The 15,555-nt window shown below is 36.7% G+C and overlaps 1 protein-coding gene across 1 annotated transcript; it reads right to left on the reverse strand.

Moving 5' to 3' along the window:
* Positions 1-958: 958 nt before the first annotated feature.
* Positions 959-15,555, reverse strand: LOC143273793 (uncharacterized). Its single transcript, XM_076573788.1, has 10 exons — positions 15,552-15,555; positions 14,623-14,651; positions 14,472-14,532; positions 12,996-13,024; positions 12,846-12,906; positions 10,962-11,044; positions 8,565-8,670; positions 7,954-8,033; positions 2,451-2,549; positions 959-1,460 (listed from the first exon to the last, which is right to left on the reverse strand). Exons 1-9 carry the CDS (start codon positions 15,553-15,555, stop codon positions 2,475-2,477), a joined length of 528 nt encoding a protein of 175 aa, XP_076429903.1. The 3' UTR covers positions 959-1,460; positions 2,451-2,474.

Genomic DNA, 15,555 nt, shown 5'->3' on the forward strand with positions numbered 1-15,555 from the left:
ATCACATATATTTTTTTCACATATAAGGCTGTTTTTGAAACAGAAAATGCCTGCATTTATATTTATCTCAGACGATATATAATGATGTAGAAAAGTGTTCCAAATGCAGCACTTTAACTAAAGCAGTGCTTCATTCTTGATGGACAGGGAAGGAGCTTGGCCCTGTCTCAACTTGGCATATCATGCTTTGTTGACTCCCATGGGAGGCCTTACCCTTTCTGAGGAGTGGGTTGGGGAATAGAAATGAGGTTGGGGAGGGAATAGGATGAGAGAGGAAGGGGTGTGTGGGAACTGTGATTGGTATGTAAAATAAACAAAAAATTTAATGAAAAAAAAGGAAAAAACAAGGTAACAAGAGAGGGACCAATATTTGCTGATTGCCTTGCATGGGGCACTCATTTAGTCAACAGAAAAGGCTTCAGTAGGTTTTATTTTACCCTGAATCACTGGAATAGCAGTAAGAAAGATATTGCAAAAGCAGTCAGGATAGCTACTATACATAAGAGGAAGAAGTGCCAGAAAGGGTGTGAGAAATTGTAACCTTTGTGTATTGCTGATAGGGACAGAGAGTGATGCAGGCAGGAACTGGCGGGGCATACAGTATGGTGCCTCCTCACAAAGCTAAATGGGGAATTACCATATGATTTTTTCATACACATTTATATTTACTTCACATCTATATTTATTCCCCAAAGAATTTTATGTCAGGCCTCAGATACTCATGTACCTCTGAGAAAACACACCTCCTCATTACTCATTGTAATTGAAAGCCACCAAAAAGAAATCAATTCATGGGTAAATGAATAAACAATGGATAAACTAAGAAAACTAAAGCAGTGCTCATTTACATAAAGAAGGTATGGATGAACCATTAATGACCATCATCAAATACTGTATAGCTGCATTAGTAACTAGAAGAGCTAAAGGGAAATGTAGCAATCAAATGGACTCAAACAACTTTGAATGGATAATTAAATTATTTTTATTTAATTATTATTAATTATTCAATAACTTTGTACATTCAAAAATGATATCTTCTAAAAATATATTACAAAGCACATAAACATATATACATATAAATATATACATATATACATATATACACATATACAAGAACTATTTACATCAAGGGAAGGAAGGTAAATATAAAATAAACACTGAAGATAGTATAATATATTAACATAATATAACATAATCTAATAAAACAAGATAAACATATGGAAATAAAAACTGAAGATAATATAATAGTGTAATATACTACAATATAATGAAACAAAATAAACAGGTGAATATAACACTGAAGATTATGTAATATAATACTATAATATTCTAAAACATAAAATAAAAATGTGCTTTTTCTTGAAGCAATTATTGGAGAAGGGTCAGACTGTTTTCCTGAGTTGTTTTATTGTAGATGGTCAGAGAAGTTGTCAGGCAATTGTCGTAGACTTGTCCAAGTTCTAGGATGAGAATAATTCAATTTAAATGGACAGTGCTCTCTTCTGTTTTATAAACTATATGGTGAAAAGAGCTAGTTAGAGCACTCATAAAATGCATTTCTAGAACATGTGTGCCAATGGAGACGTTTTTGTAAAATTCACCTTTCATCCATCATGAATATTCCCTTTAATACTTCACTTTCATGACAGACCTATATGCACCATGACATTTGTAAACCTTAATGCTAACACCTAACCTTAAATCTACTCTAACTATATAACAGGAAGCCTAATCATAAAATTCAACCTAGCCTTAAACTCTAAATTGGATCCTAACTCAGCATGTAATAACAGTGAGGAAAACATGGAAGATGGTTAGGAATACCTTTTCTTCTTATGAATGAAACCTTTGTGTTAGAAATTGATTTATGTTCTTATTACATATTCAACACTATGCTATTCCTTTTCTAAAGAATTTATTCTCTCTCCCACCACCAGACACACTGCTCCATTTTCCTCCTTTATGCCCAGTATTTGAAACTGTTCATATTCTTTAGCTCCCAGCTTTCTCTCTTCAGCTTTGTTTCCTAGTATTCTTGAACCTTTGAAATGTGACCAAAACATACATACACATACATTCTAGATATCTATCAATCGGTTATCTATCTATCTATCTATCTATCTATCTATCTATCTATCTATCTATCTATCTATCATCTATCCATCCATATCTATCTATCTATCTATCTATCTATCTATCTAATCTATCTAAATAACTATATATGTGTGTGTGTGTGTGTGTGTGTGTGTGTGTGTGTGTGTGTGACTGATGACAATCTTGATTTAGCCAGTTGTTGACTCATGAGACAATCATTCCATTGACAGTTAACTCTTTTTATCCCCTGTACTGCACTGAAATACTTATATTCCTGAGCTGGAAAACTGAGTATGTATTTTAGATAAACATTCTTTCTAATACTAATACATTTTAAAACAAAATATAACTCTTACCATCACTTTTTTATGTTTTCTCTTCTATTTCTTGTGGTGGCGAGAAGAGCTTCGTTTTTTGGTGAAACATGCACAAAAACATGCTCTTATAGTATCAATCTGAAAGAGATTATGTAAAATAAGGAATTTTTAAACTGAAAATTAAAACAATGTCACGAAAGATTTGAACCATCCATTCAACTAAAAAAGGCAACTATGGCTGATTGCATATTTTACATATATTCACAATTTTAGAATAAGTTACAATAGTATGAGAATTAAGTACTAGGACTCCTTCAAAAAGGGAGGGACTCTGAGTTCTAGGCTTAGGCTACCTCTGATATTCCAGAAACTCCAGAACCAGATGAAAGATTCTGACTTCCCTTTAGGGCCACATATGATACCCATGAACTTTGTCTTGGGGCCTGACTTGCATGATATCCTACAACAACATAAAGCCCAGGGATTTTTCTCCAGGATCCCAGGCAGTATGACTTCCTACACAAGTGAGGAGCCCTGCCTTCTGGAGGTTAGGCCTACTGATGAACTAGGCAAACTCCATGACCAGTTGAGAGGCTCTCACTGCTTTGATTCAACCTATGTATTTTGCTTGGGACCATTCCCACAGGTGGCTAGGTTTCACCTGCCAGGCACCACCTGTACTGACACAGGAACCCCGCTCTAGGCTTAGACAGAGGCTGACTCACAGATGAAGGATAGGACTAAGGCTGTGGCCCTCAATATCAATGGCACAGAGGAAAAACTGCATATCAACCCTACCAAAATTTAGTCTCTCCTGGTGGTTTTAAATGCCTCCATTGAAACATAAGGTGTCTTGAAAAAAGGAAAGGAATACGAAAAATCCAACTAACAACCGAAAACATCTTCTGAAAAATTATTGATCACTTAATAGAGAGTTATAAAAGAGAACGATGTGGATGAAATTCAGGAGAAATAATTCAAGAGAATGATTTTAACAATGTCCAAGCAATTCTGAGATAATAAAAATCTGGGCTGAAACTAATAAAATAGAAATGACAATGTTTCCATAGAGCTCACTCTGGCAATATGAGTGAGGGTGAACTGGATCTGAGAACCTAAGAGAAGGAGAATTGGCCTTCTTTGCTCTGGTCTGTATTGGGTGAGCTAGCCTAGGCAGTGTTGGAGAACACATGTGGGTAGTGATAATAATGAAAAGCTAGCAAGCTGGCCAACCCAGCTAAAACCCAGGCCCAGAACCGGGGTTTTGAGTTGGTTCCCACCAAATCTATGTACTGTTGGAGAATGTGAAGGGGACAAAACTACAGATTCAAAACAGCAGGACCTCCAAGACACAGGACAACAACAGGATGCCCAAGAGGAGCACCAGGAAGAGACCATTATTGGTGGTGAAACAGAAACCAGAGGATTTGAAGCAGACCAATTACTCATGGTAATTAACACTTGCAAGTTAAGGTGAACAGATTAAGAGGTAAATTGTGTATCTTAGCAGGCTACACTACTGCTTCTATACAAGGTTCTTTTTTTTGTTTGTTTTGTTTTTCAACTTCCAATGAAATTCAGAAATCACAAACATATTTAAAAATCTCCAGTGCATGTAATTCTAAAATCTAAAAGAAATGGATGTATTTCTAGATTCATTGTATGTAATGAAATTAAGTCAAGAGGAAGGAGATGATCATATATATATATATACATATATATTGAGATTGAAGAAGTAACAAAATATTTTCAACTAAAAACAGACCAGGACAAGATGGATTATTTGCAGAATTTTACAGAATACCAAAGAAAAATGAATATCATTGCTACTCAGATCATTTCATGAAATAGAAAAATAAAGGATTTCTCCTAAATCCTTTTTATGATGCCAGTAATAACTTGATACCCAAACTAAAGAAAGACTCACATGAAGAGAATTAAAACCACAGACTGATTTTCATGATGAGAACAGATATAAAACTTCTAAATGTGAGATTGACAAGCTGGGGTTTGAGAGATGACCCAGCATTGACAAACACTGCCTATTCTTCCAGAGGACCCGCTTTCAATTCCCAGCATCCATATCATATCTCACAGCTATCAGTAACTCCAGTTCCAGGGAACTGGATGCTCTTTTCTGGCCTATGAAAATACCAAGCACATATGGCATGGACAAGAATAATGTAGACAAATAACCATATATATAAAATTAAAAATGGCAATGGCAAAGAGAATTTAAGACCATAACAAAAATATTATCCATGATGGCCCTTTTGGTTTCATCCAAGAATGCAGGGTAAGACAAATGTATGTAAATCAATAAATACAACATATCAAATAAATAGAATGAAGAAATTCACATGATTATCCCAATATATGCATAAACCACCACTAAAACAATTGAATATTTGGAACTTAATGATAAAAGTCAAGGAGAGGCTAGGTAGGGGTAGAGAACATATCACAATTATACAAGTGAAAAACAACAAGCCTACAATCTACATCTTCTAAAATGGAGAGAAAATATTAATCTAACCATTATGATGGAAAAAAAGGCAATCATTGTTCACTGTCTCTATACTTTTTCAATAAAGAACTGAAGTTCTAGATAGACCCAATAAGGTAAGAAGGATATTAAAGCATTCAAAGTGTAAGAGAACTCAGAATGCCCCGACTTAAAGATGGTAGGATTTTATCAGCTGTAAAAGGGGTTGAGGCTCCACAAAAAGTCTTACAGCTGATAAACACTATAACAAATTAGCATTTCACAAATTTAACACCTAAATCAATGATGGCAAACTGAATAAAAAATCAAAAAAAGAATCCCACTCATGTGCCCTAGGATATAGAATCAATCTTGATAGCCATCAGCAGATGAATGGATAAGGAAAATGTGGTATATACACACAATGGAATATTACTCAATAAAGAAAAAAATGAAATAGTAAAAATTGCAAGTAAATTAATAGAACTAGAAGAGTTTTACTCAATGAGGCCAGCTAGGATTAGAAAAGCAAATGTGATATGCTGTCCTCGTGTGTAGATATTAGACTTTCGTGTGTTCAAATAGGATTACATAAGGAAGCCTAGAAATTAGACATGGTCTATTGTAGATGGACCCATTGAAAGGGAGATAGTAAAATATATGTAAAATTAAATCAGAGAAGGAGAATACTGGATGTTGACAGTTTCAATCATGGAAGGACTGGAGGATAAAGGACAAAAGGATGAGTGCTGAATAAAAATGAAGGTCTATGAAAAAAGCCTTATAGGAACTATGATGTTGCAAATTAAGGAAAATACATTTTGAACGGAGGTAGAACACAGGTGACAAGAAATAACACTGGATCAATAAGTACTCTGGGCTAAGGTTTAAGTGGCAATGAAGGCGGAAAAATAAGTCAGAGCAGGGACTAAGGTGTAACTGAACCGTATGAAGGCTTGTAGAAGTGACTCGTTTGTAAAATAGTTTAAAAGACATACTAAAAAGAGTTTGTTCAGAGGTACCTGGAATGTGTTGACTTCCCTCATAAGACATGAGATTTATATTGAAACTCCAAAACAAAGGACAAGATACCTCCTTATGAGTTATTGGTCAATTAGGCCTCCATGTCACCCCAAATAACACAGTCTATTTCTACACATTCTGCTTGTTTGTCATAACTAAATGGTAAGACTCTCTTGTTGAAGATACCACACAGTCTGGTTATGTAGGGCATTTAGAATCCAATCTCTAGCAGACAAGGAATTTCTGCCTTTCATCACAATAAAAGTTGTAGTTCCAGCCACTGGTCATGAAATACATGAAGAGTCTATCCAGTCTTGGACCTTTCCTATGACAACAGTGACCAGCCAGGTAAGCTGTCCACAATGATTGTGTGGTAGTTATGTAAATAACCAACCTTGTTAGGAATGGATGGGAGAGCTGCTCCAAGCAATGGATTAAATGTCTGATGCTGTAAACCTTGTCAAAAGCTTATGTCTGGAATAGTCATAAGCTAGTGCAACTAGTGCTATTATTATTTGTGTTTATACCCATAGGTTTGTTCTGCCCTCATTGTTGGTCATATGATTCCTTTTTTTTCAGGGAGTAATGGTTAATATAGAGACTCATAACTAGTTAACATGATAAGGATAAGCCAGGGTGAAGGTTCATCTGCAGATGGGTCATTTGCATTGACCTCCCACTACTGAAAGCTCAAGAAACAATGAGGAAGAATGGTCTGAAAACAATGTAAGAGTTTGAATGTGGAGAGAAGTACACTGAAATGTTCTTTGGGGACAAGGAATAACGGGTGCACAGATCAACTCAGAACAGCTGTGTCTTACACTAGACTTGCACAAGCTCAAGCAAATCAAGATGCCAGCATGAGTGAGGAAGCATCTCTCAAGGCCCCAGGACTAGATGAGGAGCAATTGGCCATGGCTGGTTGTGAAAGGAGGATCCTAATTTATCTGTGGGCTGTGGCTTAGGACAGATTGCCTCATGTCCCAGAAGGTGTCTTCACACACATTCACAGATGGTCAGCCCCACTTGGACTCACTGGGCTATTGATAATAATTTAAGAGCCAGGCAGTGGTGGCATATACCTTTAATCCCAGCACTCGGGAGGCAGAGGCAGGAGGATCTCTGTGAGTTCAAGGCAAGCCTGGTCTACAGCGTGAGTTCCAGGAAAGTCACAAAGATACACAGAGAAACACTGTCTCAGAAAACAAAACAAAAACAAAAAAATAATTTTAAGAGACATTAAGCAAAGAATAAATAGAAGAAGAAGAAGAAGAAGAAGAAGAAGAAGAAGAAGAAGAAGGAGAAGGAGAAGGAGAAGGAGAAGGAGAAGGAGAAGGAGAAGGAGAAGGAGAAGGAGAAGGAGAAGGAGAAGGAGAAGGAGAAGGAGAAGGAGAAGGAGAAGGAGAAGGAGAAGGAGAAGGAGAAGGAGAAGAAGGAGAAGAAGAAGAAGAAGCAGAAGCAGAAGAAGAAGAAGAAGCAGAAGAAGCAGTAGAAGAAGCAGAAGAAGGAGAAGGAGAAGGAGAAGGAGAAGGAGAAGGAGAAGGAGAAGGAGAAGGAGAAGGAGAAGGAGAAGGAGAAGGAGAAGAAGAAGAAGAAGAAGAAGAAGAAGAAGAAGAAGAAGAAGAAGAAGAAGAAGAAGAAGAAGAAGCAGAAGCAGAAGCAGAAGCAGAAGCAGAAGCAGAAGCAGAAGCAGAAGCAGAAGCAGAAGCAGAAGCAGAAGCAGAAGCAGAAGCAGAAGCAGAAGCAGAAGCAGAAGCAGAAGAAGAAGAAGAAGAAGAAGAAGAAGAAGAAGAAGAAGAAGAAGAAGAAGAAGAAGAAGAAGAAGAAAGAAGAAGGATGAGTTCCACCAGCACAAGGTGGAGGAAGTCAGTGGTGAATGCAGTTTTCAAAGAATAAATAATAAGAATATTTAAAAAACATTTACATTTTATGTATTAATTCTAGAAGACATACTAAATTTAACCTTATTTGGCCTATGGAACATTACTGTGGAAATAGCATAAATGTGCAATGTAAACTGAAGTATTTACTTACAAATGACTGCTTAGTTTTTCTAGCACTGGGCTGCCTCTGCTCTTCTTCTGAGGCATGCGCTTGGTCTTCCATGACAGATGCTGTTAAGAAGTGCACACATCTCACTAAGCAAAGTACAATGAACATTGAGGGGAAAAGCTGTCCATTGCTATAATGAAGACACACTAGGGATGGGAAAATATTTATTTTCATTTTCCCAAGCAATAGTTTGACTTAAGTATAAACTGCAGTGGAAATATTTAACTTATCTTCTCTGCTTAATAAAGGATCTCTCTCAAAAACAGGTGTTTGGGTGTCTTTTTTCTCTAAACAGAGGTTTGGGAAGCAGCCCCCACTGTATGGGAGTTCCCTTCACTTACATATTCAGATTGATCTCATATATTTCTGAAGATAAAGCAAAAGAAAATGGACACCTGAGAGGTGGGAGCAAGGACTCTGTCTTTGACAAACAAAATCTTATCTGTTGCTCAGATTTGATAATGTGTGTATTATTACCGTTCTACTAATCCTTTGGCTTCCTATATATGTAGTTGTCTGTCTATAACAGACAGTGTTCTGTTCTATACACAATTATTCTATAGAACAAGTATATTTTAAAATGTACTACTTACTTTTCTCCTGATGCATTATTACATTTTTTTCTGCAACATTGTCCATATTGGATGAGTCAGGAGCTTCTGTGGAAGATTCCTGTGGTCCATTAGGGTCAGACACACTCTATCAAAAGGAGTATTGGTAATATATTTTAGAAAGGTCTTATTTGATTTCTAAGAACATACTTGAATTCCTAATTTCATGACAAGTGTACTTGAAATTCTATGTAGTATATATTTAAGACAAAGTCATTTTAATAGCAAATCTATTATTCACAGTAAAGTTTAAATCTATCCTTCATTTTTCATGGCACTTCACTATGTAAGAGGTACAAAGGAAAAAGGAAACACATTCAGAGGATATGACCTGATGCACAAAATTAACAAAAATAAAAGCAACTACTTTTATATAAGAACTGTTAATGCTATTTATATTCCCAAAATAATTTGGAGGATATTTATAAAATAAAGAAGGGCCTACCCTATTACCAGGAAAATTTCTTTAAACAGTGTGGTACTTTGAATGCAATTGGGCCCCATAAGCTTATAGGAAGTGTCACTATCAGAAGGTTTGGCCTTGTTGGCAGCGGTGTGACCTTGTTGGGGGAAGTTTGTCTGTCTGGGGGCCATTAGAGGTCTCCTGTGCTCAAGTTACACCCAGACTAAACACAGGTTCTTGTGGTGGTAATCTAATTATACTGAAATGTGATTTTGATTGTATGTTAATAAATAAAGTTGCCCGGGGGTCAGAGCTATTAGAGCCATAGCAAGAGTGTGGCGGTGGTGGCACACGCCTTTAATCCCAGAAAGCCAGCCTTTAATCCCAGGGAGTGGTGGTAGAAAGCAAAAAGATATATAAGGCGTGAGGACCAGAAACTAGAAGCATTTGGCTGGTTAAGCTTTCAGGCTTTGGAGCAACACAGTTCAGCTGAGAGCTATTGGGATGAGGACACAGAAGCTTCCAGTCTGAGGAAACAGGACCAGCTGAGGAACTGGTGAGGTGAGATAGCTGTGGCTTGTTCTGTCTCTTTAAATAGACTAACAGACAGGAAATAGAGCCCTGATTCGGGAAGCTGGGACACCACAGGCGGAAGGGTGAGATTTCAGCTCTGAGCTCTGACCTCTCGGCTTTCTCTTTTGCATTGTTTCTGTGTTTCTTATTTAATAAGACGGTTGGTTACATCTATAGGTTCTTTTACTGCTTGCTGATCAAGATGTAGAGCTCTCAGCTCCTTATCCAGGACCATGTCTGCCTGCATGCTGCCATGTCCTGCTATGATGATAGTGGACAAAGCCTGTGAAACAGGAATCCATCCCAATGAAATGTTTCCCTAATAAAAGTAGCTATGGTCATGGATTCTCTTCCCAGCAATAGAAACCATAACTAATACAAACAGTATTGTTTTCTATTCTCCTATTTGTCTCCTTTAATTTTGTTCTCTTGCTTTATTGCTCCAGCTAATAGATTGAGCACAACATTGAAAAGGATTCAAGATGATAGACAAATTTGTCTCTTATGACCTCATGGGACTCATGTTTTCATCCACTGGGGATGATGTTGGCGCTGAGTTTCTCATTACATAATTTTTATTGCATTGAGGTATGCTCCTTCTTGTCTTACACTCTCTGGATTGTTATCATGATGGTATATTGGATTTTGGCAAGTGCCTTATCTACATGTATTGAGAAGATTAGGTGACTTTTTGTCTAAGTCTGTTTCTGTGCTTTGTTAAATCTGTTGACTTGTGTATTTCAAATCATCTCTGCTTCTCTGAGATAAAAACAACTTGGTCATTGAACATTTGAACAATTGAACATTTAGAACTTAGTGATAAAATTCAAGGAGTGTCTAGGTATTTGTAGAGAATATGCCACAATTATACAAGTGATAAATAACAAGCCTACAATCTACATCTTCTAAAATGGAGAAAAAATATTAATCTAACCATTATGATGGGAAAAAAGGCAATGATTGTTCACTGTCTCTATACTTTTTCAATAAAGAACTGAAGTTCTAGATAGACCCAATAAGGTAAGAAGGATATTAAAGCATTCAAAGTGTAAGAGAACTCAGAATGCCCCTACTTAAAGATGGTAGGATTTTATCAGCTGTAAAAGGGTTGAGGATCCACAAAAACTGATCCATGATATTCACATTGAGTCTTATCTTTACCCAGGTGTGCAAATACATTAAAAATAGAGCAATTACAATTTTCAGAAATTTACTTACTATACATCAATGGAAATATTTAGCAATGTCATGGGATTCTAAGAATACTAAATGCTTTCAATTTATTATTCAATAATTAATTTTTTGATTGAATAATGTGGTTTAAAATGTAGCATGTGAGCCTATGGCAAAGTCATTGAAGCAAACAATAGGAAATGAGAAATTTAAATTTAAATTTTACGTACAAATTCTTGATTTTCTGCACTCTTAACAAAACTTCTCTTATTTTCCACCTTTGATTCTGTTATTTCTTCTGAAGAAATTATATCTTTTACATAAAAAATATGAACAACAATTAGGCAAAATAATACTCTATAAAAATGGAAATAATGTAAAGTTAGTGTTTTACATTTTATATGTTATTTCATTTAACCACATGGTATAGGTATATATTTACATCCTCAAGAAAACTTGTAATTGTAGACAAATCAACACTTGGACATATACTACATATTGGCCAGTTTTGAGTCATACATGCTTTATATGATTTGTCAGGAAACTCACAAATATATGCTTACATCCACATCTGCAGAAACTGTGGGAAAATAACACTTTCACCCTGTAAACTATCCTTGCCTTGCAAGAGTAACTTTAAATAACTCACTGTTAACTTCCCCCAAATGATACTTGGTTTACCACACATTTTTCTGTGAACAGGATAACATGCTTTTGCTCTGCACTGACAAATTGATTTTTGTTGTTGTTGTTGTTGTTGTTTTTTGAGACAGGGATTCTCTGTATAGCTTTGGAGCCTTTCCTGGAACTCACTCTGTAGACCAGGCTTATGTCGAACTCACAGAGATCCACCTGACTCTGCCTCCCAAGTGCTGGAATTAAAGGCACTACCGCATGACAAATTGCTCCTTTTTGACTCACTTTATCACATGGAGTCATTCTGTACATCTTTTTTCCCCCAGGAAAAATGGGTATTGCTGTGGCTACCCTAGCTTAAGATAATGCTTAAACTCTTCTTTGCGACTTCAACTCGAACCCACTTTTTTACAGTTATATCTTTTTCTCCTTGACATGTAGGACCTATATTAAAGGTTATTCTAAGCTCCGAAGATCTCATTTGCTTTTGTTTCCTTTTTTCTTTTAATTACTTTGTGTGATTCTGATAGGTTTTGACTTTAAGTTTTGAAAGTAAGTAAGTCATTACAGACATGGTTTCTTTACTGATACAATGCCTGTTGTGACACAGAGAGATGAGTTTCAGACAACAGAGTACAGAAAAATAAAAAGGTGTAAAAGCAGCCGGGCAGTGGTGGTGCACGCCTTTAATCCCAGCACTCGGGATGCAGAGCCAGGCGGATCTCTGTGAGTTCGAGGCCAGCCTGGGCTACCAAGTGAGCTCCAGGAAAGGCGCAAAGCTACGCAGAGAAACCCTGTCTCGAAAAACCAAAAAAAAAAAAAAAGGTGTAAAAGCATACAACATGTGCATATAAGTAATGAGATTTTCAGTGACTGAACTGTCATATGTGAGTGTATCCTAATTTATTGAAATAGATTGTAGATACGATTTTAAAATGCCATTCCTTTTCCTTGTAAATAAATTACAATGCTCTGCAGATGGAGGAAGGCAGTGCACTATGATTTATAAACAACACAAAAATTGATTTTCTTTTCTGAAAATGTGGTATATTGCTGTTTGTCCAGCCCAGAACAGAATCTCTGAGCTCAACATGTCTCTGCCCTGACCTTTCAGAGACCTTTACTCTAGGTGTGCATTTTGAGACCTAGGTGTCCAGAAATGATGTTCAAACATTGGGGAAGTCACATTAGTCTCATGGTTGACTTACAGAAGTCAATAATAAACAAGGAGTTTGCACACTGGAAAGGTTAAGGTGAGTGAACCTGAGTATTAAACATTGAAGCTGTGCTTACATTTACTAATAATTCATATTGTCCTTGTGAATGTTTTGAAGCATGCCTGCCACTAGTGAGATGGAATTGCTTATGTCAAACCCTGTCATCACCATCATCAAGATATAATGGGCATAAGGAAATCTGTGTGCATTTGAAATGTAATAAAATAAACTGATTAGAAGAATGTGACATACAAAATTTACCTGGTTGAGATTGGTGTGGTAGAGACTCAGGTTTGGAGATTGGATGTGAATAATCCCTCAGCTGAATGGATTTTCAAATGAGATATTTAATTAATGTTTTGGAATTCAATAAACATTAATCATTTAATATAAACATTAAAAGTCATTTACCTCTGGGTGAGGACATTTTTCAGCCCACACTAAAAAAGAAAGGATAAATTTATCAATCTCCTACACAATGGGAACTGCAAAAGTAATTTTATGTAGGCTTTGGATGGCAGTGAGTTCTTATTCCCTTCTTCCTAAATAAACACCTATTAGTTTACTGGTTAGGGCAACAGCTGACAGAAATAACTGAAATGTTCTAAAAGCAATCTTAGAGTCAATGTAATCCTCATCAAAACTACAACATGACTAGTCAGAGAAATTGAAAAAAATAACCACACCACCATGAAAAAGCCTTTTAGCTCCACATAGAAATAAACACAAACGAACAAAGAAAAAACCCTGGAGAGAGGTAAAACAAACCCCAATACAAAAAGAGTTGGAGAAACCACCACCCCAGATTTCATGATTTTTACAGGTCTAGAGTACTAAAAACATCATGGTTTTTAGCATCACAGTACACGTGTTGATCAATGAAATCAAATTGAACACCAAACATAAGTCCACACACCTATGGACACTTTACTTTTGATAAAGAAACTAGAAATACACACTGGAAAAAAAAAAAAAACAACTTCAATACATGGTGCTCACCAAACTTTATGGCTTCAAGAAGAATGCACAGAGAACTATATTTCTAACCCTGAATAAAACTCAACTTCAAGTGGATCAAGGATCTCAAAATGAGACCAGAGACCCTGAATAAGATAGAAGACAAAGTGTGTAATAGGCTTGACCTTACTGGTACAGGAAAAAAACTTTCTGAATAGGACACCTGTAGCACAGGCACTAAGATCCACATTTAATAAATGGGACCACATGAAGCTAAAAGCTTCTTTATGGCAAGATATGTATATCAGTGTTGGGCTTTTAAATAATCACTCCACCATATGATAGTGTTATTGAAATAAATTATAGATATGAATTCTAAATATATTTCCTATTTCTTGTTACTAAGTTACAGTAGTGTACTACAGATGAAGGTAAGATATACATTATAAGTTCTAGAACAAAACAAAACTTGATTTTCTTTTCTGAAGATGTGGTATATTGCTGGCTGTCCAGTCCAGAACAGAATCTCTGAGGTAACATATGTTTTTGCTTTGTCCTTTCTGGTAGCTTTGAGTATGACAGGTGTTCATTCTGAGACCCAGGTATCAAGAAATCATAGTCAAACATTGGAGAAATCTCATTAGTCTCACGATTGACTTCTATAAGTAACTAATAAACAGAGAGTTTGCACACTGGAAAGGATAAGGCCTTAGATCATAAGTATTAAACATTAAAGCTGAGCTTATTTTGCAAATGTTTTATATTTCCAATGTAATATATTTTCCAGCATGTATGCCACTATCAGATGGCACTGCGTATGTCAAATTCTATCATCACCATCATCAAGATATAATTGGCATCGGGAAGACTGTGTGCTTTTGAAATTTATTGAAATACCTTGATCAGGAGAATGTGACTTACGAAATTTACCTGCTTGAGATTGCTGTGTTTCAGACTTGGGTTTGGAAATTCGATGAGAATAATCCCTCTGCTGAATGGATTTTGAAATGAGATATTTAATCAATATTTTGGATTTCAATCAAGATGTAATTATTCAATATTAATATTAAAAAACATTTACCTCTGGGTGTGGACATTTTTCAGCCCAAACTGAAAGAGAAAGAATGTAGAGTCATTCTCATGCACAATGAGATCACCAAAACTACCTTTATGTAGGCTTCAGATGGCAGTGAGATTTCATTCCCTTCTTTCATAATAAACTCCTATTATTTTACTGCTTAGGACAAAAACTGACACAAATATACTGAAACTTAGCACAGTAACTTAAAGATTCAGTGCAAGAGCCATCAAAATTCCAATATAATTTGTCAGAAAAATTGAAAAAAAACAAAACAAAACAAAAAACCAACCACAACAGCATCAAAACACCTTTCAGGTTCATGTGGAAATTCAAAAATAAAAATAAAAAGAATAAAAATAAAACAAACAAAAGAATGGACAGACTCCACCAGCTCAGATTGGACCAAGAGGTGAGTCACTGTTCTCCTAGGCACAGTTACAGGCCAGCAGGCAATACTCCTGCAGGCAGGTCTGATTACCACCACACCATCAGATCCTTTAATCGCAAGTCCTACTACTCTGTCCCTCTAAATCTACCCACTGCACCAAGACTGCAGCTGCCCCCTGAGACACAGACTCTGCTAGGTCCAATTGAACCAAGAGGTGAGTCACCATTCTTCCAGCAGGTCACCCCAGCCTCCAGGCCTTAGGCCCAGGGGCACAACCCATGCCCCCATTCCCTCTCCATTGCAACCCCAATTGCAGGCCAGTTGGAGAGTTTCCTGCAGGCAGACCTGACAACCTCCACTTCACATATGACCCTGTTATCTACAAGTCCCACTTGCTCCCCCAAATCCACCCATCCCCCAAGACCATAGCTGTTCCCTGAGACACAGACTTAGCTGGCTCCCCCTGGACCAAGAGGTGACTCACCATATTTCCAGCTGGTCACCCTGCTTCAGAGGCACAACCCAAGCCCCCTTCCCCCACCCAT

This window comes from Peromyscus maniculatus, chromosome 6 (assembly GCF_049852395.1).
Source record: "Peromyscus maniculatus bairdii isolate BWxNUB_F1_BW_parent chromosome 6, HU_Pman_BW_mat_3.1, whole genome shotgun sequence".
Lineage (NCBI taxonomy): Eukaryota > Metazoa > Chordata > Mammalia > Rodentia > Cricetidae > Peromyscus > Peromyscus maniculatus.